The sequence below is a fragment of the Buteo buteo genome, chromosome Z (genome assembly GCF_964188355.1).
Source record: "Buteo buteo chromosome Z, bButBut1.hap1.1, whole genome shotgun sequence".
Classification (NCBI taxonomy): Eukaryota; Metazoa; Chordata; class Aves; order Accipitriformes; family Accipitridae; genus Buteo; species Buteo buteo.
Window position 1 is genome coordinate 65,502,068 of NC_134204.1, and position 24,848 is coordinate 65,526,915.

General features: G+C 39.4%; 1 protein-coding gene across 2 annotated transcripts; it reads right to left on the reverse strand.

Annotated features, from left to right (window-relative positions):
- Window positions 1-3,693: 3,693 nt before the first annotated feature.
- Window positions 3,694-24,757, reverse strand: FEM1C (fem-1 homolog C). Of its 2 annotated transcripts, none has more exons than XM_075021232.1 (3): window positions 24,630-24,757; window positions 23,353-24,082; window positions 3,694-9,336 (listed from the first exon to the last, which is right to left on the reverse strand). In XM_075021232.1, the coding sequence occupies exons 2-3, from the start codon at window positions 23,894-23,896 to the stop codon at window positions 8,027-8,029; spliced, it is 1,854 nt and encodes a 617-aa protein (XP_074877333.1). In that variant the 5' UTR covers window positions 23,897-24,082; window positions 24,630-24,757; the 3' UTR covers window positions 3,694-8,026. The 2 variants fall into 2 exon arrangements, with proteins under 2 accessions (XP_074877333.1, XP_074877334.1); XM_075021233.1 differs by lacking the exon at window positions 24,630-24,757 and adding an exon at window positions 24,221-24,422.
- Window positions 24,758-24,848: the final 91 nt, after the last annotated feature.

Here is a 24,848-nt window from a genome sequence, read left to right on the forward strand (position 1 = left end):
ATAATGCATGGGTCAGACGCTACCACCTTGATGAGCAGGTGCAGGAACTGTATGATATACGATGTAATGAATGTATGACATGTCCTGACTGGTGACTGGATCTGCTGCTCTCTAGTAAAGCCTGGGCTGCAGTCAAAGCCTCTTCTGTGGTCCTAAGTATTTTAATCCCTGTGTGGATTCTCTCACGCCTAGTAAGAGTCAAGCTCATGCTGAATCTTCTTCTTCAGAGGGAACTGTTAGTAGGGACTCTGCCTCCTGCCCTGTCTGCTGTTCTCAAGGAAGCTACAGACATGCATAGGCTGTTCTATTTCTGTTGAATTCATTAAACTGGCCCACCATGTTCAAAAATTACTGAGGGAGAGGAAGCATAGACACATAGAGTAAGACTGTGGAATGACATTACCCTAATTTCCCTAAGAAATTCTTGGTGGTACTTTTTTGTTTTAGAGCAGACTCTTCATCTATGAAATTACTAATGGCAACCCATACCTGGAGCAAAGAGTCTGAAAATTAGTCCCTGGAGCCAGATGACCTGAACCCTGTTCCTTGCTACAGCACAAAACTTCCTATGGTCATTTGAAGAGATCACTGAGTCTGTGCCTTAGTTTCTCCATTTGTATAATGGAGCAAATATTTCTTTATACCACATCAACAGCATTTTGTACTAAGGTCAGTCATGCTGTCAGGAGGAAGCATCACGTACAGCATGGCTAATTCATTTTCCAGCAGCTAATGATGTGGTAGACCCAATGATGTGGTAGACCCAATGATGTGGTAGACCCACCTTAGCATTGAACTACATTATCTCATTTTAATTTTCCAGCTCAAAGCATAACATGGATTATGGGATGTTACATTGGATAGGCAGTAACCACTCAAAGGCAAGAGAAAAAAAATCAACCAGCATATGTGTCAACTTATGTCTAACATAAGAAGAGAAACAGAAAACTATGGCCACACCTGTATTAGCAAGGAGCAGATCTGTAGCATGGAGGAGCTGGTGCCAAGGATCAGAAGTCTGTGACACTTTGAGGGGGTGGAGTGAAGGGAACAGGAGAGAAAAAAGGGTTATTTCAGAACAACTTACAGTCTTCTCCCATGAACTGAACACCCATTAGTGGTCAGAGCCAGTTAGGTGAGCTTTTGGAGCATGACTTTCAGCTCAGTTTCACTCAAAAGGAATCCAGGTCAGGGACTGAGACAACTCTGTGATGTGAACCCAAACACACAAAGTGAGAACAATCGGGAGACTTGCTTCAAAAAGCACACTCCTGATCTAAACTAAAACACTGGGGTGGGTGCAGACTGCACAGACCAGCCTTGTTACAGGACAATCTGCTCTTTGGCTCTAAGGTTAACACAAGGTGGGACTGAAAGTGAGCCATGTGCACTCCCCATTTACCAACTCTCTGGGCATTTCCCTCACAGAGCATATTCTGTTATTTTACAGTAGGCCATTTTTTGGTTTGTGGTTGTTTTGGGGGAGGCTGGGGGGGGGGGTGTTGCAGCTCCCTGGAGTTCCCACTTTATGAGTGAGGGGACAAAAAACATGATAAAGAAGGTGACATATTTCCCTCAACCAGCAAAGCCAGAAAAACAGAGAAAGAGCACAGACAGGTTAGAAGGACTCCATCTCACAGTCTAGCATATAAAAGTATAGTGCGAGCCTGGTAGCTACACAAGCAAAAAGAAAGAAAAGGAGAAAAAGCAAGTTTACTATTCTGAAACTATGGGATGGAAATAAAAAATAATCCAAGCTGGCTCACTGACTGAACATTTTGCCTCACATTCCAGTTAGAATGTTGCTGTGTGTGAATAGAACAAAATGGCATCTAACAAAAATTAGAATAGGACAATACAAGCTAAAGTATCTGAAAACAATTGACCCTGTTCACTGTAAAAAAAACCCTCCCATTGTAACAAGGAAAGAATTGCAAAGTTAAATTGCAGGTTCATCAGCATAAAATGTTTAGTGAATCAGTGAATCTTTTTTTTTTTTTTGGTAACATACAAGCAAGAGAGGGGAAAAGAGAGGACTGAACCATTAGGTCAGCTTACTCACCTTTGGATTATTCTCTGTTCTTTGCTCACCCTTACAGCTTGGGTTTCTTTTGTTTAGTTGGTTTAGCCTAACCACACGAACATTAAGAGAGGATAACTCTCTCTGAAGGACAGACAAGTGCTGAAACTATGAAAAGATCAAACACAAAACTGTGAAAAAACAAATATCAAATAGGAATTAAGTTCCTAATTATTGAAGGACTGGAGTTCTGAATAGCCTTCTGAAAAGAATTTGGCACGGAACTTGTAACTTGATAAATCTTCAGGAGATATGATAAAAGCAACCCTTTGAACTTCAAATAGGAACCCACATGTCTTATGATCTGATGGGAGACGTGGTTGCCATTTGCATCATAGCCTCACACTCACTGGCTTCTGATGGGCACCTGCAGGCATCGAAAAGCAATTCTTTTTCCTCCTTTGTGCATAATTCAACATCATTGTCTATAACTTCTTTCCGATTTTAGAAACTCTCTCCTCTCAATTTTTCTGAATGTTGGAGACCAACTGCAAGGCTTTGACTTTGTGGGAGGGGGAAGGGCTTTCTGCTTTTCACTGTGGATGGCATATGGCCCTCTGAATATTACGTGGGAAACAAACACTTGCCTTTGCCAGAGTAACATACCATACACTTGGCCTCTTTTGCCCTCTTCCTGTGCTACCTTATACACTGAATTTTGGTCTTCAACTGATAGCCAGCATTTGCTACTGCCAAGAAGCATTTTTGCATGGGTATACAGCTCAGGTAACCAGCAGACACTTCTAGATGAAAACATCTTTCATCATCTGCAACTGCAGAGGGATGAACAATGATGTAAGTGATCCTTTCCGGTTCTTCCCTTTCCTAATTAAGAGAATCTATATTCAATTCATTAAAGCCATTGGTGTGACAATTATCTTAGTGTGAAAGCTCTGGATCAGTTTTCCTCGTCCAGAACCTCATCTTTTTTGATGCTGTTTGTTACTGATTAGGCCTAAATCTAACATTTCAGCTCTCTGTAGTGTATGTTACCTTTAAGTATAGGATTGTGACTGCTGTGCCTAACTATAAAGATCTTTTAAAATTACAACGGCAATGTTCTTCCAAGTCTTCCATTTGCTAGCTGCCTTTAATAAGGATCTTCTAATACTTGTTCTCTCACCCTTGGCGTATTCGATTCCTCTATTTTTTTAAATTGTCCACACAATAGGGAAGAGACTTCAAAAGCTTTAAGGAGAGAATTAATTTGTGCACCTTTCTTGAAAAAGTGTCTGTTGCTTAATTCTTAGAACGTCTTGCTAACTACTTTGAAGCTATAAACTAAAACTGCTGTGTTTTCACAAAGTTAATAGCACAGCTAACTGCGTTTGCTAGAAACTGGGAAAATAATGTCTCCTCTATCATCCGGTTTAAGACTTTTCTTTACTATTACCCACTACCAGAATTTAAAGGCTTGGCTGGACCACCAATTCACAGAAAGAAAGAGGATGAAACATGACATTTTGTGTAAGGTACAATTCTTAATGACATGAAGATGGAAGTCTAAAGCTGCAGCATTCACATTTAACTATTTACACTCAAAAGAAAAAGCTGCTTACCAACCAGTATTGCAGTAACCCTAAAGAAAACAGATAGATAGACTCAGACAGGTGTTCTCCAAAACATATTTTTAATGTAATCTGCATTTCGAGCCTAAGGAGAGTAAGAGCAGAGAAATATGCTTGTTATTCCTTTTTTACATTACTGTTAAAGCTAAATTACTTCACGTAAAAAAGAAACTGCAGTATTTCCATACACGGAGCTAGCCCTGCATAGGAAGTCTTTGTGACAGAATGGAACACAAATACAATGTTAGTTAAAACCAAACCAACAACAGCTTTTCATTTTGCCCTCACTGAGGGTTCAACAGTTACTGTCACACTCAAAGCCAAGAGACATGAGCAGTCTAGTGCGTCTCCCATCAATTTTCCCAAAATTACTTTGAAGCATTAAATACCAGTTGTAGTCACATTGTAGTCACAGAAGACAGGAATTAGTGTTTAGTCTACTTACATTTGTCAACATTTTAGAGTATAACAAGCATTCCACTCTGTATTTCAAAGCATGAGGAAGCTATTTCAAGAGCAGTCATATCCTGCCACTGTCACCTTGCAGTTGATATAAAACTGAGGAGAGGCACATTTTTTCCTCATAAGGTTTTTACCTTTTTATAAATCCTCCTCTAAAGATTTTGCTATAGCACTCTATACCTTTTCTAAAGTAGTGTTTTGTAAAAATGGAAAGAGGTTAATTTTAACCAGTTGCAAAGCAGTCATTAAGAGAGTGCTCTTTGGGGACTTAGAAAATACACAAAATTACTTCCTATCCAGGGATTGTTGTAAAGTATATATGGAAAACTAACCACACTGTTGCCTTGCATTTCAGAAAGTGTCTTAACACTACACTTAACAAACAGAACAGAGACAGCACAGACAGCTGGAATCTTGTTACCAGCCTAAGTGATACAAAAATAGGAATACAGTTTTAGAATTAGGTAAGAAAGCATTTCATTTTTTTATGAGAATACTCATCTTCCTGGCTGAACTATTTCAGAGGAAACCCAAGATGATTAGAAGAAAAACTGCTTTAAGCCTTTATCCCCAACCCCAAAAACTTCAGAGGTTCAACAGGCAAGGAGGTATCAGTGTCTTTGTCTCTAAGGAGCCATACCTTTAAAAACAATTTAAATTGTTCAATCAATTTTAAAACCTGTTTCACCCCTGCAGGGCATATAATTTTTTCTGCAGTGTTCTCAACATTTTTCTGCATCCATAGCTCAAGAAGCAGTACATTTCATCAGAAGAAAAGCCCAAATAGGAAGAAAAGAGGAGAACAGGAAAAGTATGAGTTAAAAATATGACAAAAATAAAACAATTCTGTGTTCTGCATGCTCTTTAGTTCCTTGTCCTTACCACAGGCTGAGTCCAGCTAGCAACACTACTGCATTTAGCATCAATAAGTTTCACTAAAATAAACTTATTCTCACCTCTGAATAGTAAAAAGAATAATAAAAAAAATTAAATCTGGTCCAGAAAGTTGGTATCTATACTGAAGTAGAGACAAAACTGGTCTGAATCAGTGGCTAAGGGGGCAAAACTGCTACTACCCATTAGCACTGGCCTTAGTGGCACATGCATCTCAGACGGGGCCTGCTGTCCCAACTCTCCCTCCCAATCAGCAAATCCTGAACTAATCCCTACCTAGCACAGGCTCTGTACCAATTTGTTTTAAAATTAAGAAAAATTAAACAGGGTAATGTAAACACACAGGGCTAAATGGAAAGTAGTATTAAATGCATGAACTCATGCGCCCGGACACCTACGCCCAAGCATCTAGCAAGGTAAGAGTTCAGCAGATAGCCTCATCACCATGAAAAAATTACAATTCTGCAGAGAGATGATAGTCTTTAGGACTGATACATGTTGATAGATATTTAGACAGAACTACATCCAATAAATGAGTACATCTTATTAAATTGGTTTGTTTTTAAATAGTGATTTTAATAGTGATATGCTTTCTCTTTTGGCAATGTTTTCCATTCAAAAATTTGCTAACAATTAACAACTTTTAGATTATATTTCTGGACTAATAATGTCCAACTAATTTTAAACAGGATATCTGACAGTTACAAAGACAGAAATTTAAACTAAAAACACTGAAAAGCAATACAGATTCCAGAGTATAAAACTCTAAAAATCTAAAAATCCCCTTCTCTGTGACCTGTAGAAAAACAATTATTTTTATGACTTGAAGTATAATGTGGATCATTTCTAGCGTGGTGTGATTTGTTGATTATCCCCACTTAGAGTAGTAGAAAAGCATAAAAATAAAAAATAATTTAAAAAATCTAAAAAATCAAACTACGTGTTCTCACAAATGACAACTTGGGTGGCATGTGTTTTAATCATTACAGATCAGAGGAATTCAGCCAATTGAATAGAATTTTACTCCTGTGTATTTGCAAGAGAAACTAACAGGGCTTCCTCATTCTCATAATTTCATACAGTGTAGACACAGCATGAGACAAACAAGTGAAAGTTGCTTCAAAATACAGAGTCTGAAAGTGGTAATACACAAACAGCACTGCTTTCAACATACATTTGTTTAAATACATCCCCATTATTTTTCTTAAAAACGGCTAAGCTAGTAGGCACCACGCTGTACACTAACAGGAATGCCAGAAGAGCCCAAAAGCAAGGAAGCACTATTCTTATATACTCCCAAGACACATTCGTCCTCAACTTCATTCACAAGTGACAAAAATTTTCCAACATCAAATTAAAAAATAAAAATAAAATATTAAAAAAGACCCTCCTAAAACAACTTTACCTTTATCTAATTGATTTGGCTTCTAAATATGTCTATCACTGACAAAAGCCTAAAACACCTTGTTGAATTTCTGGAACAAGAACCCCATAGGTACACCTACTGCCCACTGCCGAAATGAAACATCAAGTGAAAAATACCCAATATGCTAGACCACTAAACTTGCAAGTAAACTGTATTCTATCCAACAGAAATGAATTTCTCTTTAAGACATTTGCAGGGCAAATGTGCCATAATAAATTCTACTATTAATCAACAGTAAAGTGCTGAATTATATTAATTACCTGAATCGCACTCACATTTATGATCTTCATTTATAGATTTCTTATCAAGTCAAAAGAGCCCTTTCTGTTGTAAAAGCTAAGCTGTTGTGCAAATATTATAAAAATAGGTACTTTAATTAGGAGCTATATACACAACAGAACTTCTGCTTTTTGTTAAGTACAGCTGACGTAGTAGAGATGAAAAATCCATGCAAGTATTTATAAAGATACTTAAAATGAAGAAAAAAGGACACTGCTATAGAACTTCCAATACCCCGGCATACAGCCACTTACTATATTAGATGACGTCTAGATCTGGACTGATAAGCATCATGCCACCAACATGCTTTAGTTTCTTTTGTAGCTAAAGTCGATTTGTAAATTTTAAACTACAGCATACATTTGATCTATTTCTCATTAGAGTGTATCATTAAGTTTGAGGTTAAACTTTGAGCAAACTTCACATCTAGTCACATAACCAGCACAAGCAAGACATTAGTGCAAAGAGGAAGGTGTCAGTTGTACATAATGAGGACTCTTCCCCTAACTGCACGATGCAATAAAATGATTTTCAGATTTGAAGTTCAAGTGGACTATGATGAGAAAAAGCGAGATTTTCTTCTCCTGAATTTAGGACGAATTTCCAGAGGATCAAAAGGAAAGCAACCTCAGTTACAGCAGTCAAAAAAGTCAAACCCAAGTTTGGAGTGCTGATAAGTAACTCCAAAATTCATCATGCTATGAAGGCAGCATTCTCAAAAGAGCTCCAAACAAACTGCAAAACAAAATTGGCATTGAAGTTGACATTGGCCAAGTGCTGCATAGAAATATGCTCACACACAACAGTCATGTTTAAGCCAGTGCATAGAGAAGATAAAAGCACTTATGGTAGTTGCAAATGTTAACAAGTCCATACAACTTCTACAATTTAGCAATGAGTCCATAGGAAAAAAAAAAGAGTAAGAGTAGAAATGCTCAAGCAAAACCAAAAAAAGATGACCTTCCAACTGTATAAAATCCATATAACGGTTATAGTAAAAAGACATCAGTGGAAAATACTCAACTCAGTCCCAAACACCCAACAGGCAAATAAGACCAGAATAGACAAGCCTTTGGCAGACAATTTTAAGAGTCTAAATATGGCATTACATTTCTAAATCATCCACAAAATATATTATATGGCATATTCATATTAAATACTGGGTAACCAACTCTGCAGATCTGATGCTAACAATGCTTTAGCCAATGAGAGCAAGATGGAGCAAGCTAAGGGAACGCTGGTGTATCACAACAGTGCTCAAGGAAAATATCATCACCAAGTCGTGCTTCAGAAACAGTACTCTGGGACTCCACGCTATCATCTATGGAGCAAAACAAAGTTCTCTAGTTTTTCAGGGATGTGCCCTGCATAGTATATGTTATGATTCACTATTACACGAGCAGCAAGACACTGCAATGTAGTATGATTTATGGGCTGGATTAAATTTTTTGCTATTTCCTTCTCATCCAGCAAATCACTAGCAGTTTTTTTATGTGAGTTTGTGGCATCAAAGTGTGAACCTGACTTGATAAGAAGATTCATGATGTCTGGATGGTTGTTCAGTGCAGCAATGTGTAATGGACTGTTGTTATCAGAGTCTCTGACATTTACATCAGCACCACATTCCACCAGGATAGCAGTAACTTGTAGAGAGGGGAATTTACAAACTGGGTAGCGACCCACACATGTAGTATTATTGTCAACAGCAAGGTGAAGTGGACTGAAGTTATGCTTCCCTCTAGGCTGAAGCTTAAGAAACTTGTAAATAGTCTGTTTCTTAAAATGCTCCTGTTCTGAGCTGCAAGGTACTTTCTCCAACAAGCAAATTAAATGCAAAATGATGGAAAGGGCTTTATTCAGCTGTATTGGATCAGGAGGACACTGTGTCTGTTTCATGGCCCGTTCTATTTCAAGAACACTTTTGCACAGTATACCCATAAGATCATCAAATGTGACAGTAGTACCTAGGAGGCCTTTTGCCCTATCCTGCAGCATGAAGGAGAAAAGTTCAGCAAATGATAGCAAACTGCTGGCTGTCATAGGGCTCAGGGGATCAAGATTGCTCTGCTGCATGTCCAAAGCATATTTCCATAAGTTGATGCAACGCTTGAAGTTTCCAGAGTCTGCATAGACAGCACCTCTGTATCTAATATAGTAGGACGTATCTGGGTGAGAAGGGCCAAGAATACGTTCTCTAATTAATAGTGCTTGCATTCTCATTTCATCAGGGTCTGCAATAAGATTTTCTAGCTCTTCTGAGCTGTTTACCTCTTTAGCATAATCATATGCCATAATTAGTGTTTGTGGCACAGGTTTGCTCAGGATATTAGTCCTATCACTGTATCTCATTTCCATAGCTCGTTTCCAGTATTTCAAAGCACCAAGCAGATCCCTCTTTTTGTCCACGAATGTTGCTCCTAGAAGTTCCAGAGCATTTATGCGCTCAGCCTTACTGGTCTGTACATGCTGGGTCAGAAAGTCCACAATATTTGTGTGGCCTGTCACACTAGCTGACAGAAGGGGAGTCATTCCATAACCGTCCTTTTCCATTTTAGCACAATACTTGAGAAGCATCTTCATGATCTCCAAACTTCCAGATTCTGCACAGTCATGTAATGCGGTGTTTCCTGCAAGAGAAGAAACACAATTACACAAGTTGTAATCAAATTATCGTCCAAACCCCTACCATGCTAATAGCTAAAAAATAATTTTAAAAACCCAAATATTAATAGTTCAAAAAAATATCTGTTTTGACATCTATGGACTATGAAAGGCTTAGATGACAAGTCAAAATACTCAAGATCTGATTAAGTATCAAGGCTGCCAGGCAGTTATAAAAATCAAAATGCTTGATATTATTGACTGAAATAATTAAACAGGTTTTAAGGACCCTTTTGTCTCACTATGTAAAAAAAAAAAAAAAAAACCACAAAAAAACCCCCACAACACAAAACCAAAAAACAGAATTAAAATTGAATTCTCCACTACAAAAAAGCACAGGAGCAAGGAATTCCATTACATCAAAAGTCAAGGAAGCAGGGCAGAAGACCAGCTTGACTGAACAGGGAACTTCTTGTGGAGCTCAAGAGGAAAAAGGAATTGTACACTCTCTGGAAGCAAGATCAGGCTTCGCAGGAAGATTACAGAGCCACGGTTCATATATGCAGGGAGAAGACATGAAAGGCCAAAGCTCAATTAGAGCTGAAAGTTGACAGTGCTGTGTCAGACAACAAGAAAGGCTTTTTTAAGTACACTAATAGCAAGAAGACATCTAAGAAAACACTGGACTCATACTTTTTGAAGATGGTCATCTGACTAACAGGGATGAAGAAAAAGAGGAGGCATTCAATGCTTTTTTTGCCTCAGGATAAGGATACCTGGGGCTGCCTGATCCCCAGAGTAGAAGGGCCATGACTGCAGGAACAATGACTTTCCATTCATGGACACTGAAATTGTAAGGGACCAGCTGTATCAGCTGAATGTTCAGAAGTCCATGGAGCCCGATGGGATTCATCCCAGGGTACTGAAGGAGCTAGCGGATGTTACAGCAGGATCCCGCTCTATCATCTACCAAGGTCTTGAGAGTCTGGGGAGGCCCCTGCTGACTGGAAGCTAGCCAGTGTTAGTCCAGTTTATAAGAAGGGCATGAGGGATGACACAGGAAACTGCAGACCTGGTAGTCTAACCCCAGTACCTGGAAAAAATTATGCAGAAGATCACACTGGATACTACTGAAAGGCATTTAAAGAACAATGCAATCATTAGGCACAGTCAACATGGGTTCACAAAGGGGAAGTCCTGTATAACTAATTTGATATCCTTCTACAATAAGGTCACCCACCCACTGGATGAAGGGCAAGTGGTGGATGTAGTTCTTCTGGATTTTAGTATGGCTTTTGATGCTCTCCCTCACAGCATCCTTCTGGACAAGCTGTCCATGTGTGGGATGAGCAGGTACATGCTGTGCTGGGTGAAGAACGGGCTGGAGGGCAGAGCTCAAAGGGTTGTCATGAGTGGGGCTACATCTGGCTGGTGACTGGTCACCAGCAGTGCTCCTCAGGGCTCAATTCTAGGGCCAGTTCTGTCCAATACATTTGTCAATGACCTGGATGCAGCAGTTGAATGCACCATTAGCAAGTTTGCTGATGATAACAAACTGGGAGGTGCTGTTGACTCTCTCAAGGGACAAGAGGCCTTGCAGAGGGATCTAGATAGATTAGAGCATTGGACAATCATCATTGGCATGAAATTTAACAAGAACAAATGCCAGATTCTGCACCTGGGATGAAGTAATGCCAGGCACAAGTATAACTTGGGAGAGGAGTGGCTGTGGAGCAGCCCTGCAGAAAGGGATCTGGGGTGCTGGTTGACAGCAGGCTCAACATGAGTCAGCAGTGTGTCCTGGCAGCCAAGAGGGCAAAACGCATCCTGGGGAGCATCAAACACAGGATAAACAGCCGGGCAAAGGAGGTGATTATCCCACTGTATTCCGTGATGGTGCGGCCTCACCTTGAATACTGTGTGTGCAGTTTGGGACCCTGCAATTTAAGAAGGGTGTGAAGGTCCTTGAATGCATCCAGAGGAGGGCAACAAAACTGGTGAAAGGACTGGAAGGCATGTCCTGTGAGGAGCGGCTGAGGGCTTTGGGTTTGTCTAGTTTGGAGAAAAGGAGGCTGAGGGGTGACCCCATTGCTCTCTACAGCTTCCCAAGGAGGGGAAGTGGAGAGGGAGGTGCTGAGCTCTTCTCCCTGGGATCCAGTGACAGGACGCCTGGGAATGGCTCAAAGCTGTGCCAGGGGAGGTTCAGACTGGACATTAGGAAGCATTTCCTTACTGAAAGGGTGGTCAAACACTGGAAGAGGCTTCCTAGAGAGATGGTCAATGCCCCAAGCTTGTCAGTGTTTAAGAGGCATTTGGACAATACCTTCAATAACATGCTTTAACTTTTGGTCAGCCCTGAAGTGGTCAGGCAGTTGGACTAGGTGATCGTTGTAGGTCCCTTCCAACTGAAATAGCCTATAAGGGATTTTGTATCTGCTTTCAAGTATGAAACAGAAACTTAAGCTTGCTATCTCAGTGTTGTGTCACTTTACATTCCCTTCTTCTCTTGTCAAATTTCCCTTCCTCTCCATCTCAAGCAACGATTAAAAAATGAGATATATGTGAAAATTAAAGTTGGGCTAACTCAGCATGGGCTTTGTTTGCCTCTACACTGTATCTCTTCCTCTCTCCACCTGTCAACCCTTTTGATTTACATATTTTGGAGCAGTAATTGTACACAACGGAAAATACAATCCATCACAACAGGCCCTTCATCTCAGCTGGGGCCTTTGAGACTGCCAGTATATTCTGAGGGAGCTGGATGTTTTGTCAAGCACACGTATATGTCCACACGAACTATTCTTAATGCTTTCTTAGGTCTTTATCCTGAAGTACCACATTAATCCCTCTGCTTCTCTGGTTAGGATTCCCAAAGCCAAGAAGAAAAAAATGCCTTCAACACACAACACACAGCCATCTATCTTATAAGTCTTATCGTTTGCCTGCAGATTATTTCTCATTAGCATGACATTGCACAGTCTCTATTTAAAGGCACTCCAATTCTAACACCATGTGGGGAAATTTCTAGTAAGCACTAGTGCCACCTATTTGAAAACCCTATTCGCAGAAAATTAGAAAGTAAGCATTGGACACCACAGTTAAACAGTTAACTATTAGGCTTCAAATAGATGAAAATTTTGCTTAACTTCAAATATGAGCACTTCACTGGAGGAGAAGGAAAACGATGGAGACAAACTCTCCTAGTCCCCTCCCAACACAGCAAAGTCTCTTATGTGGTTGACTGCTTTTAAAATTATGTAACTTAAATCTACTTTGTTCTTTATAATATATTATACATACTACAGATTCAGGCATAGTAACTTTTCAGCCTCCCACTAAATTAATATGTAAATTATTAATAGAAAGCTCATGTAAAAATCCCCCCCCTCAATTAAGATTTCTTAGATCATTACCTCTGCAAATTCCAGTTAATTGCCCATCAGACCATCAGTTTTCTGTTACACTTTCAGCAAGTTTCCACATTCACAAATGAGACCTTCTTTTCTAAGGGTTCTCTGCCCATTTGGTCATATGATTTGGCTTTGAAGTTTCCTGAAACTTCCTTATTTGTATTTTTGGTAGGCTTTTTTTTAATGCCAACAAGACAGCAATTCACAGTGCACTTTGCTGTTGTATTTGTAGTCCCTAACAAGACTACGGTGGGTTAGGAAACAAAAGGAGTAGTCTTGAAATCTTCAGCTCATGTTTGGGTTAAGTGTGTATTTGTATAGTCTACTGATCTAAACAGCTTGTATTTATCTTCATACACTTTTTTTTTTCCCCCGGTATCTGATCTCTAGAATGTGCAGTTCACTCTTACTAGAGTATTTAGCTAATGAAACTCAAATCAAAAGCGTGCCTGAGATCTGTCTTAAAAGCTGAACACTGTACAGAAATAAAACTAAAATGGAGGTAAAGCCTTTCCAGTAATACAGTCTTTCTGCCAAGAATACAGTTTATACTGTCTTAAATACAATAAATTCAAAAGCAAAACATTTTAAGTTAGTCCATGTGTATGTATGTAAGGAAAAAAGATTCATACTTACTAAATACACTTCAGAAATAGAAAATTTGCTCCATTTTCATTTCAATTATAAGAACCTAATGTAGGTCTATACAAATAATTCTGACATCTTCTAGCTTTTACATATGTGACTTCATAGCACACCTTCTTTCTAACAAGACACAGTAAGAGGATATAAAGTTGAAGAAAAAACATAAAAGCAAAATTCAGAAATACCTGGTAAAACTGTAATGACTGTCCTCTAACTTCAATACCTGCTTGTCACCAGAAGCACCAGATACCTCAGATCCACAATGTAGACCTCTATTCTGTGTTTTGCATTAGCAGATTATCAATTAGTAGCTTGTTTTTATCTTCTGTTGGCAAGCCACTGAGACAAGAAAATGTTCACCAGATGCTTTTGCTAGTTTTGGTATGCAGAGGAAGTAGTATGCTGAGACTCATAGCCTGTTTAGATAAAGATTTTCAAATGGGCACTGGACATTTTGCCTTGGTTTCCCCACTAGTATCCCAGTCATCCCCTCCTCACTCTTTGTCTTCTAATCTTTCACTTCTCAAAACTTTACATGTAAATTGGTCTGCTGCTTCTGCCTCAAACTAGTTTGTGGACCAACTTAAGATGAACTGACAGCACATTTCAAAGGCCTCTTTGTTGCTCTTAATTCCAGCAACCAGAAGAAGAGCAGTAAGGAGGAATGGCGCTTATTCAGGACAAAGTGAGTCTCAATCCAGGCTCAGCAGATACCAAAGTTTAGCTGACACACTAATCAAATTCATACAAAAGATATGTAAAAAGTTATTTTCAAAAGCTTATGACTCAAGTTTAACAGGTTTTTGCAATTATAACAGAGCTATGAATGTATTTTGTCCCCCCAAACCAGTATTTAAAGTGCAAGTTCCAAACATAAAAAAAAAACCAACAAAACCAAAACACAAAAAGTAACAGATTGTTTTATTAACAGGCAGTGAACTTGCAAAATATTCCTTTCCCGAAACATTTCTGAATAGCAGCCAGTGATTTCACTATCATTACTAACAAGTAAGCTGAGGAAGACACCGCAACACAAAGTGGCACCTGAAATTATCTGTTAGATCAAGATTCACATAGCTAAATCTAGTTCATACAATGGCAAGTGATTTTCAATCTTTAATACCTTGGGCAATATTTATCACTAATAGAGAGCCTTAAGTCCGCTATAGGTCTGGCCACACTACAGTCTCTACCAAGACCAACAAAATTTCCAATCGCAGGAACACAGATTTAACCAAATTTAGGTGGATTAAAAGTTTGGCAAATTTGGCATGCATAGTTTATCAATTATAATTCCCTTTGTGCTTATCACACATCACAGACCAGAAAACTGTCGATATCTAAATATTGAGGAGCAAGAGACCTTTAAATTCCTAAGATAGGAAGGTGTCAAAAGCAGACAAATACACAAGCTCACCAACGCACATACATTTTAAGTCTTCTTGCTATGCTGGAGAAAGTCTAGTTAAAATGCAACTACTGCAGTCAATCCAGAACTAACAGCTGGCTGGTTCCTTAGACCACCTGCACTTCTGCACTCAGTGAAGAAGGCAAAACCAGATACATCTGGGTGTTGGCTGAGCCACCAGTTAATACAGCCATTTCAGGGTGCATTCAAGTCCACATGCTGTCCCTCACAGCATGAAACACTGGAATTGGCACCTATTTCCTACCTTCAAGTCAATATTTTTAAGGTATTTAAAAAGTCATAACAGAAAAGCATATTGAAGGCAAATAAACCAAAAGGTATTAGTAATACCAAAGTTCTTACTATTGCTTCACAACTATAAATACACATTTAGCTGGCTTTAACAATAGGATCAACGGCAGCTATTCATATTACACCTTGTAGATCCATCACCTTACAATGCTGCTCTTGACACTCTTTTATCAATTGCCACATATGTATGCTATGACACATTAATACTAAAAAAATCCACACACATTAAGCTTGGCCATTGTCTGGGTAAACTCAGGTCCAATTCAACAGTTTGTATGTCATTAATTTACAATGGAGCTATGCAGACCATGTCAAAATATGCTTAAAACTCCAAAGAACTTCACTACTCTGTCCAACTGGATGTCCTTAATTAAAAAAAAAAATAATTTTTTAATTCATATTACAATAACTGACTTAAGCTTAAACAGCTGTTACTGACAACATATCAGAAGTACTGTAATTTTTTAGCTACTTATATTGTCACAGCCCTTAGAGTTAAAATAACCACAGTTATTTTAAGCCACATACAAACCAATAAAGGAAGGCCATCACTAATTTTTAGTGGCTGCACGTCACTTAAGTTTGACTGGATGGTACAGGTACAGCACTGGGAAGGATACATTATAAAAAAACAAGTTTGAATAGACTATAAGTGGGCAGGGTACACAGACAGCTGAGAGCTGTCAACTTAAACCATAAACCTCAACCGTAAGGAATAAAAAGATTACCAGCCATCTATCCCTAGCAAGTATCAAGTGTTATATTCCAGGAAGAACTTGAAAGAGAACATGGAGTGGCCTTAATATCTAATTCAAAGTCCATGTTCCACATATCAGTGTGGTGGTTCAAGCTTAGCTGGCAACTAAGCACCACACAGCTGCTTGCTCACTTCCCCCACCCAGTGGGATGGGGGAGAGAATTAGAAAAAAAAGTAAAACTTGTGGGTTGAGATAAAGACAGTTTAACAGGATAGAAATGAATAACAATAATAATTAGAATATGCAAAACCAGTGGTGCACAATGCAATTGCTCACCACCCACTGACTGACAGCCAGTTAGTTCCCCAGCAGTGATCTGCGCCCCACCCCCAGCCAACTCCCCCCAGTTTATATACTGGGCATGACACCACGCAGTATGGAATATCCCTTTGGCCAGTTTGGGTCAGCTGCCCTGGCAGTGTACACTCCCAACTTCTTGTGCCCCTCTAGCCTTCTTGCTGGCTGGCCATCAGAAGCTGAAAAATCCTTGACTTAGTATTAACACTGCTTAGTAACAACTGAAAACATCAGTGTGTTATCAACATTCTTCTCATACTGAATCCAAGATACAACACTATACCAGCTACTAGAAAGAAAATTAACTCTATCCCAGCCAAAACAAGGACAGCCAGGAACTGAACAGTTCAATAAGTGTGGCAAATCAACCATTATTCTGTGAATTCTGTCAATTTCAAAAACACTGTATTGTCTATAATGAAAGGAATGAACAGTGGCTGAACACAGTTCAGAAATTGATTTTTTTTTAACATTATTTATTCAGTAACAAACTAAAAATCAACATTATATCTATTGCTGTATTGAAAAGGAAAAAGGCTGAAAATAAGTAAAAGTAATTTGAAAGTCATTCTCCTCAATACGCAGTTTTCCAAGGGACACATATGAAGATGTTGGTCAAATTAAAGTATTCTTTTAAAGGTGTGAATGATTATTTCAAAACGGGTTTCATTAAATTTTCTTAATCAATTTTTAATTCCAAAATGCTCTGCAGGAATTTAATCACATATAGAAGATAGCTAATATTACAACAACATGAAAGGCTCATTGTTCTTGCCCAGAAAGAAAATTGGACTGGAAATGTTTCAGTAGTCACAATACTTCTCCACTAGAAAGTGAGTGCCACTATATTGTATTGCTAATACTGCTTAAAAAACATTTCTATCTTATAAAACTTTAGTATTCACATTACCTAATAACTTCCTTTAATTAAAAACAGCAACAAAGAAATGGAATAACCCCACCTCTAGTCCTTCCAAATCTTGTAAAAACAAATTAAGGAAAAAGGTATGGTCAGTTGACATCATAGTTTCATGGTTTATTCTTTTGTTACAGTCCTCCTTTAAAAGTGGTATGAACATTATACAAACACTTCACATATCACAGAACTAATTCTCTAACTATCCAGTGTTACCAAAAGCTTGGGGTTGGGGGTGGTGGTGGTGTTCAAATTCATAATGAGGCCATGTCTTTCTATGTCTTCTATGTCAGAAGCAAATAATTCCCAAAATAGACTGGTAGCTTTTGACATGGGAATGAAAGAAAATGAAGCAATGACACAGAAAGTGATTTGACTTGACTTACAACCAACTAAGTACATCCACATCCTAATATAAAATGCTTGATCAAATTTCTGGGTAGTGAAACTTACATTAAAATTTAGTATCAATCTGATTTCATATCCAAGATCTTTAAACACAATACAAAGATTTAATTTAAATGACTGATCAGCATGTAAAATTAACAAGTATATATTTTTGCAGCCTTACAGATGACATCATCACTTTTATAAAGTGAAGTTGTTCATGTAACATTGATTTTTTTCTAACAGAACACTTGAAGTAATGAAATCTTCCAGGAGTTCTACTGATTTAAAAAAAAAAAATATTGCTACATACATACATACAAACATGGGCAGTGCACAAGAAAACTGTTATACATCCCTATCCTTAGTAGGTATGACAAAGAAAAACTACAGGTATGTCTTCCATTTAAGAAGAAATTAAGTAAAAATTGCAAAGAACTGCTAATCTCAACAAATTATTTTAATCTAGTTTCCATAGGCTAACAGAGTAAGTGCTCTCTTGCTCACCAAAGCACTTCACAAGAACTTGTATTATCAAGATTACCAATACAAAGCATGCTGTTAATAATTAAATTTCAACAGAAACTCATTTAGTTGAAATTAAAGAATTTATTCCTTTAAACTGTATCTTCCTTATTTTATTTACAGACATTCCTACTGAAGTTCAGTTTCCACATAGCGTCACACACAAAATATCTACAAAATGCAGCGTGCTGTGCCATGTTAATACTGACCAAAATAGGAAAACACAAACAAACAAAAGGACACAGAACACTTTTAGAGCAAGGTTTTTTTCACAGGTGGGGAAAAAGAAAGGGGGAAAAAAAGGAAGGGGGGAGCTTTGTTTTGTTGTTTTTGGGTTTTTTTTCCCCTCCTCTGCCCCCTCCCCAAATGAATCTTGGCAAGCAGACAAGACAAAAAAACCTCAGAAGAGAACAAACCTGTCAGACTCCTTAATGTTTACTGCAAGAGAAAATTAAGTATTTTTAACTCATACTAAACCACACTGATCATAGCGCAAATAGCATGAATCTCTCTAATCCCCCTATTTCTGGGTCTGCCAAGTCTGTAAAAAGACTTTTTTCCCTTACCAGCAGGTTTGAGTGTTACACTTTCCAGTAGTCCACATAAATGACAATACTTAAATAGCACTAGCCCTTGATATAGTACTACTATATGTATAACCTTGATACAGTACCCACAGAGACTGTATGCTTCTACACTTTCCAAAATGAGGAAGCAAAGTCAATAAGCCTTGTCCTCCATATTATTTTACAAAGCTATCCTAATCAAATACTGTGCCAGTGGAATTTAAGAACAACAAGATTTTGAATCATAGCTTTATTCTGTATTTTCAAAATACCTGAGTCCCTTCAACTGCTACGGTAGCATGGAGGATCATAAACAACAACAAATCAGGGCTTGCAACCAAACATTCCCGTGCAGGTCTCAAGAGACACCTAAAGCAATGCCTAGTCCAGCAGTTCTTATGGAATTCTCTAACACTTAGGAGGAGAAAAATTGGTCTTTTGACTAGCAAACAAGTCTGCTAACTACAGAAGAGGGACAGAGTTAGTGAAGATCACTAGTAAAAACCATGAATATCACCCTGAAGAGAAAGAGACCACGTACCAAGCAGCTGAGCAACAGAAAGACTTACAAGGCATGTTCAGAAAAAAACATCTGCCTTTCAAGCAGGTATTTTGGAAAAGAGTCCTTATGCCCCACACCATTACACTGAGACCATCCTGACTATCAGTACGTGTGTATTTTATCTATAATTTAACTTATTAATTGCAGAAAGGAAGGGAATGAATCTATTATTGCAGCAAGGCTGGTGGAGGAGGATAAATCATAACACAAATTAACAAAATGTGCACTGCAAATTTTCAAAAAGCAGGATCTAAGTGTTCTGCCTGGAGTTACAACAGAAGTGTAAGAACCTTTTAAGATGGTCTGCATGCAAAATACTTTTATTGGGGCAATTATACGAAATTTTTTTTTTAAAATATAAAATCCAACAAACACAGCCCCAGGTATATCCCCAAGAGAGCTCAAATCTGTAATTTGAAGGCCCAAAGACTGATACCACTTGAATTACAAGAGTAAGCATTTCCCTCTCTATACACAGCAGCCAAACAAACACTGTGCACAGAAACGCATCAGTGAAACACCGTATTTAAGAATCCAGACCTCTACTCTGAACATAGTAAGGGAACACCACTCTAACAGATCACTGGCAGGCTTTGCAATGCAGTAGAAAAGAAAACTGCATGCAGCAAACACAGAACATCCTCCTCATCCAGCACAAAGGTAGGTCTGTGCTTCACCTGAGCTTCAGCTCTAGGGTTCTACCTCCTCCTGAAAAAATTCAGGTTTCTGCTACTGTAGCATTTATCCACACCATTCCTCCTTTTAAGAGAAGCATAAAAGCTTTAAGATATTTAAGAGTGGGGGTTTTTTTGAAGAAAAAGAAAAAACCCCAACCAAAAAAACAACAACTTGCCATTTGAGATACTATTATCTACCAGTGCAACTTATTAAGCTATACTGGAGAAGCCTCTGAGTTGGGAAGACAGTGGTGAATTAACTTACTTTGCAAGTGTTGTTTTGGCTGCTTTTTGCTTTTCTACCAAAAAAAAAAAAGGAAAAAAATATCTACAAGTATCTTTGCTGTTTTCCACAATTTTAAGAGAAAAAAACCCACCCTTCTTACCTCAGGTATCAGCTTTTTCCCCTCACTAACATTGTTCAAGCAACCTAAAATATTTTTTTTAAAAATCCTTTGTTTACATTTCTGTTGCCTATGTGCTTCATAAAGTTTGGGGAAACTGTTGAAGTTCAGATCTGCAAAACAGTAGAAAACAAAGACAACCAAAGGCTTGCACTTTAAATTCAGAACCATTGGCCATCTTTCCCAGTACAGCACTTATCTACCCCAAACATCTTGTTACCTCCTTCTTCACCACCATCTCCTGTAAGACAGTGCCAGACCTACAGTCTACCTCGGTGTAGCATCTTGTCTGACTCAGACTCTGAGGTCTTTATGAAAATCTTAATCATTTCGTAGCTGTACTTTTGTACTTCCACAACTGTCTTTCAAGAACCTCTGCATTCCGAATTTCCATAGTCCAAAACACAGTTGCGGGATTCTGCTTGCATTTTAGAAGCAGGATTTCATCACATGTTTTCACCTGCTCTTTTATATTCTGCCTCAGTTATCACCCAGACTTTCAGATACCTGTGAACTCAGCTATTTTCTCATCTCAAAGTATTTGGATTTTTCTGTGGAACTGCCAACATTTCAAAACATTTTCATATCTTTCTCAGCTCTAGATTTTCCTGGGTTTTAAAATGTGAATAAAGTTCTGCCTTACAATATGCAAATCCAGTGGAAAAACACAAGGAATAGCTCAAGTAATTTTGTTCCCTCCCTCCCCACCCCCCACACCATTTTTAAGAATAGTATCTAGAAAAGAAACTATAGTAATCTCACACAACAGCACCTCTACTGAAGTTACATAGTTTTTTCTTATAAGGAGAGTTGTAACTTTAGATGCAGCAAAATTTATAGTAGCTAAACCTTTTACATCTTTCACAGAACAGCAGGCTCCTCCATACATGGCCCAGGAAGGGGCCTATCTAAAAAGAATTCAGATACAAGGATAGCAACAACTTCTACTACTCAAGAGCAGGGCCCTCAGGTTTTCTCTATCTCCCTACTACAAGCACAGGCAAACCGTCAACTGTTCAGTACACAGCAGGGAGGAGTAGAAATTGAAAATAATACACAGAGACTCTGAGGTGGAACATGACAATGTAGAATGAATCCTGTTGGAAATACTAATTTTGAAATTAACAGGTACTAAGCAGTCTTGAAAACAAAGTTGAGAAGGTTAGTTGTTGTCAGCCACTGCAGCACCTGTACTGTTGCAATACTTCAGGCTACCAATTTTGCTCAGTTCTTCTGCTTTTCCACAGCTGACTTTCACCTTCAGGGTTTATAATACTTTCTTTCTCTCTTCCTTTACCTCACCAGAGCTTATTAAGTAACTTCAGAGATCAGGCTGCTGTAAGACGCCAAAAAGAAAAAGTATGCTCACATCATATCTGAGGGGATTTCCACATACAAAACCGTATTCCACATACTCAACCAATAGATATCCATTACGTACACACATCCATTTGTACATATGGCAGTTCAAAGCACAAAATGAATTTTAATGAGCTAAAACATATCCAATCCAACTTTTTTAAAAGTTTAATTTAAATAAGAATCAGTTATACCTTACGAACCTTTGCCCGTGTGCCTAGCTGCGAGTCATACAGAAACTAAAGGAAACAGAGAGAGGAAGGAATTAAGATAATAGAGAAACTGAGAGCACTGAGAAAATCCTCAGGAGTGCATGGCTGTCGCTCAGTCATTTAAACAAAGACAAATAACACTAATGGACTAGTAAAGTGATCAATTAGGACCAGTGAAGTAAAGCCTATTTCACCAACATAAAATGAGGGGGGAAAAGAGCCGCAGAGATGTATCTTTTCCCCTGTTATATCAGATATTTTACAGTGCTGCTCTGTTCACACCTATCATATAAACGGACAGGTTTAAAACTAAAAAACAATACACACTTTATATTTAGCTTGTTATTCCAAGAATCCCGTCTAAAAAAATGACATTTTTATCCTATCACAAGTCCATGATGATTCATAAGCAACCTTAAATCCTTACAAAGGAAGATTTATTTTGCTCTGCCCACCTCTATGACAAATCTGTAGTTTCGCTTTCTCTACATTAAACCCACATATCTGCATGATTTGCTGAAAAAAGGCATATTTAACTGAATAGTTTTTCCAAGGATTACTCTCATATTTGGTATTTACCAGTGTCACACAATAATCTACATACAAGGTATACTTCAAGAGAAATAACTGTAAGGCATAGTACACTGTTACAAATGTAATTCGCCTGAAAGAGGCAGTGGAAGTATTATGCTACAAAAAGGTTTATTAGCAGATTAGTAATATATGTATTAAAAATAAGCTGCTGAAACACAATGCTGGCTCAGTGAGCTAAAAATTAACTGTAACCTGCAATAATTGGTATGCTTTTCAGGCAAATATCACACCCACATACAAGTTTGAGATGTAATAAAGAACCCAGTGGTTAAACCAAGAGGTCCACATAATTATGATCACAGCAAAAGCAACATAAATCTTTGCTTTGAATGATAACACCAGGGTAACTGTAAACAGGGGCAAAAAGATGTCCTTTGCAATCCGTGCACCACTGGAAGTCCTTCTGTTGGAATCAGTCACCTGCAGCTTCAATCTTTTAATCCTAATATAAGTTTTTGTTTACTAGCACTGAAAAAAGGTCCAAAATTATTCAAGAATTTGGAGTGAGAGGCTGGTGAAGAGCAAAGTAGTTATTACTTTCCAATGTAGAAAAGAATTCTTCTCCTTTATACATCTTTCCTTTTACTAGCCTTATGAGCACAGGTCAGTTTTATGTATAGCATATTTGGTTTGTTAAGAAACAGTAAGACACGAATATACACTTATATATTTGAATACATTGCTACACCAACCTACTACAAAGAGGCGTTCTCAGCAAGTTTATTAGCTTTTCGCACATGCATAACTATGATATTTCATATGACTAAGTCTTTTTAAGCATTAGGGGTTTAAGACTAAAATGCATCACTTTAGAATGAAATTATACAACCCATGTTAACAAAGGAGAACGTTGGAAAAAAAACCAGTAAAAACATAGCTAAATACACTTTATCTCTTACTTATCCACTTGATGAGACTAAAAGTATTTTTGGATGTCAGCCTCCAAAAGAAAGGTAAATGAGTAAATTTACCCCTATTTACCACAAGGAAAGTAAAAAAAAATGGCTTACCTTTAACACTTTTTCTGTTAACATCAGCTCCTTTTTCAAGTAAATACTGAGCAATTTCTTTGTGGCCTTTGTAACATGAGATCATCAAGCACGTATGCCCATGACGGTTCGATACTTCCAGGTCTGCTTTGTGCTCCACAAGGTATTTTACTATTTCCAGGTGACCATCAAAACAGGCAGCTCTAAGTGGGGTTGAATTTGTCAGAGTTGTATTGTTGACAGAGGCACCATGATCTAACAGACACTGAACCACCTTTAAGTGGCCAGCCGCTGATGCTGCCCATAATGGTGGAGCCCCCTCAATGGTCTCACCATCAAAATTTACCGAACCACCAACTTCTATCGATGCAGAGCAATGGTCCAACAAGTATTCCACCATGTCAAGGTGACCATAACGGGCTGCCATCAGAAGTGGTGTGGCACCATTGGTTTTCTCTGACACGAGTAGGGCTACCTCTTCTCTTGTTTTGCTTGCCAGTAACTTGGAAAGGAGCCGCAGCTTGCCATCACGAGCTGCGTTGAACACTGCTGTCTTTAGATCCATTTAGTCTGCACCTCTCTGCTTCTTGAAGGATACACACCTGCCTCTTTCAGAGTCAAAAGCTTACTGGAAACACACAGCCCAAACAGAATGTCCCCAGCTTCTTCTCAGGTCAGTTTCATCTAGATGGGACAACATGGAGACCCTGAACGGGGTCCTGACAAAGCACAAGCTGTGCTTGCTGTAAATCTGCAAGAGAAAGAGTTCTGGATGTTTTCACCTCCCGACGTCCAGCTGCCTTCCTTGGGACCCTCCCGGGCTACACGGTGGCCCCTGAGGAAAGCTGCTGCGGGGGGGACGGGGGGGGGGAGAAGGGGTTGATCCTACCAGCGTGTTATCCACACCAGCCGCAGAAAAATCCTTTTCTCCCTCCCAGCGTTACGAGCCGTACCCCCGACCTGTTCCGAGGCGCAGTCTCAGGAAAGAGCCCACGGCTCCCCCAAGGAGCCCCGCAGACACGCACCCCACGGCGGCAAGGCAGGCGGGGAAGGCGACGCACGCCGCGGCCGCCGCGCTCTGGCCGAGTCTCGGGCGGTAGGAAGAGCCTGAGCCTGCCTTTTCCCTCACGACCACCCTCAGTCCGCCCAGAGGCCCGCCGCCCCTCCTCAAAGCGAGCACCCTCCCCCACCCTCCCTCCCCTCAGGGCCCCAAACCCGCTCCCGGCTGCCTCACAGCCCGCCCCGGCCTCCCCGCCCGCCCGAAGCCGGCCACAAAGGACCCCCGGGCTGCGGGTTACCTTCACGGGACGCTATCGGCCCCCTCCCGCCGCAGCCGGCCTCACAGGGAAGCGCCCGCCGCGGCCCCCCGCGCCTCGTCCAGCTCCTCCATGACAGCCGGCCCCCGCCACCCAAAACCGGCCCTGCGCCCGGGGCGCGGCGCAGCCTCCTGGGCGCGGCCGGGACCAATCATAAAAGGGCGCGGGCGCCCGCCAGCCACTCGCAGACGGGCTGGGGGC

Bases quoted from the DNA above. Each gene is read 5' to 3' on its own strand.
- FEM1C (XM_075021232.1), bottom strand. From the start codon at position 23,896: ATGGATCTAAAGACAGCAGTGTTCAACGCAGCTCGTGATGGCAAGCTG. The intron at 9,337-23,352 runs GTAAGCCATTTT...CTTCTCTTGCAG, and splicing joins TAACAGAAAAAGTGTTAAAG to GAAACACCGCATTACATGAC.